This window comes from Eimeria mitis, genomic scaffold (assembly GCF_000499745.2).
Source record: "Eimeria mitis Houghton genomic scaffold, Emh_scaff1199, whole genome shotgun sequence".
Classification (NCBI taxonomy): Eukaryota; Apicomplexa; class Conoidasida; order Eucoccidiorida; family Eimeriidae; genus Eimeria; species Eimeria mitis.
In genome coordinates this window covers 10,847-11,949 of record NW_013568163.1, presented here as the reverse complement: position 1 = coordinate 11,949, position 1,103 = coordinate 10,847, and the positions used below count along the sequence as shown (strand labels likewise).

The following is a 1,103-nucleotide window of genomic DNA, read 5'->3' as shown; positions in this document are numbered from 1 at the left end:
CGAGTGATCCCCCCCACATTCGGCAGCAGCAGCAGCAGCAGCAGCAGCAGCAGCAGCAGCAGCAGCAGCAGCATTTTTTTGTTTGTGTCTGTGTTTTGTGTTCAGGGCTTGAAACGTCATCAACTAAACCCTAAACCCTAAACCCTAAACCCTAAACCCTAAACCCTACACCCTAAACCCTAAACCCTAAACCCTAAACCCTAAACCCTCGCTGGATCACACGAAACACAAAACCACAAAATGGTAGGAGGGGTGCCCTCTCGGGGGGCGTCGGCTCAGCAGCAGGAGGGACCGCAGCAGCAGCAGCAGCAGCAGCAGCAGCAACAGCCGCCGCAGCAGCAGCAGCAGCCCCAGCAGCAGCTGCTGGAGCAGCAGCAGCAGCGACCTCAGCGGCAGCAACCGCAGCACCAAGTGCAGCAGCGGCAGCAGCAGCAGCGGCCGCAGCAGCAGCAGCGGCCGCAGCAGCAGCAGCGGCATCAGCAGCAGCAGCGGCAGCAGCAGTGTCCGCAGCGGCAGCAACAGCAGCAGCAGCGGCAGCAGGGGCAACAACAACAGCAGCAGCGGCAGCAGGGGCAGCAACAGCAGCAGCAGGGGCAGCAGGAGCAGCAACCGCAGCAGCAGATGCGGCGGCGGCGGCGGCGACAGCAGCAGCAGCTGCAGCAACAGCAGCAGGGGCAGCAGAGAGAAGAGAAGGAGCCTGTCAGAGCAGAGGTGCAGCAGCAGCAACTGCAGCAGCAGCAACTGCTGCCGCAGCAGCAGCAGCAGCACGGAGTGGATCTGCAACAACTGCTGCAGCAGGAAGTGCCGCCGCAGGATCAGTTGCTGCAGCAGCAGCAGCAGCAGCAGCCCCAGCAGCAGCTGCAGCAGCAGAAAGAGCTGCAGCAGCAACAGCAGCAGCAGGAAGAGTTGCCGCAGCAGCAGCAGCAGCAGCAGGAAGACTTGCCGCAGCAGCAGCAGCAGGAAGACTTGCCGCAGCAGCAGCAGCAGCAGCAGGAAGACTTGCCGCAGCAGCAGCAGCAGCTCGAGCTGCCGCAGCAGCAGGAGCAGCAGGAGCAGGAAGACTTGCTGCCGCAGCAGCAGCAGGAGCAGGAAGACTTGCTGCC

At 62.8% G+C, this 1,103-nt stretch overlaps 1 protein-coding gene across 1 annotated transcript in view; it reads left to right on the top strand.

Moving 5' to 3' along the window:
* Positions 1-240: 240 nt before the first annotated feature.
* EMH_0031710 (uncharacterized protein) overlaps positions 241-1,103 on the top strand; it is a gene marked incomplete at both ends in the record, with an annotated part of 1,974 nt that continues 1,111 nt past the window's right edge. The window contains one exon of the mRNA XM_013494544.1: positions 241-1,103. Coding sequence (XP_013349998.1) covers positions 241-1,103 — 863 coding nt within the window.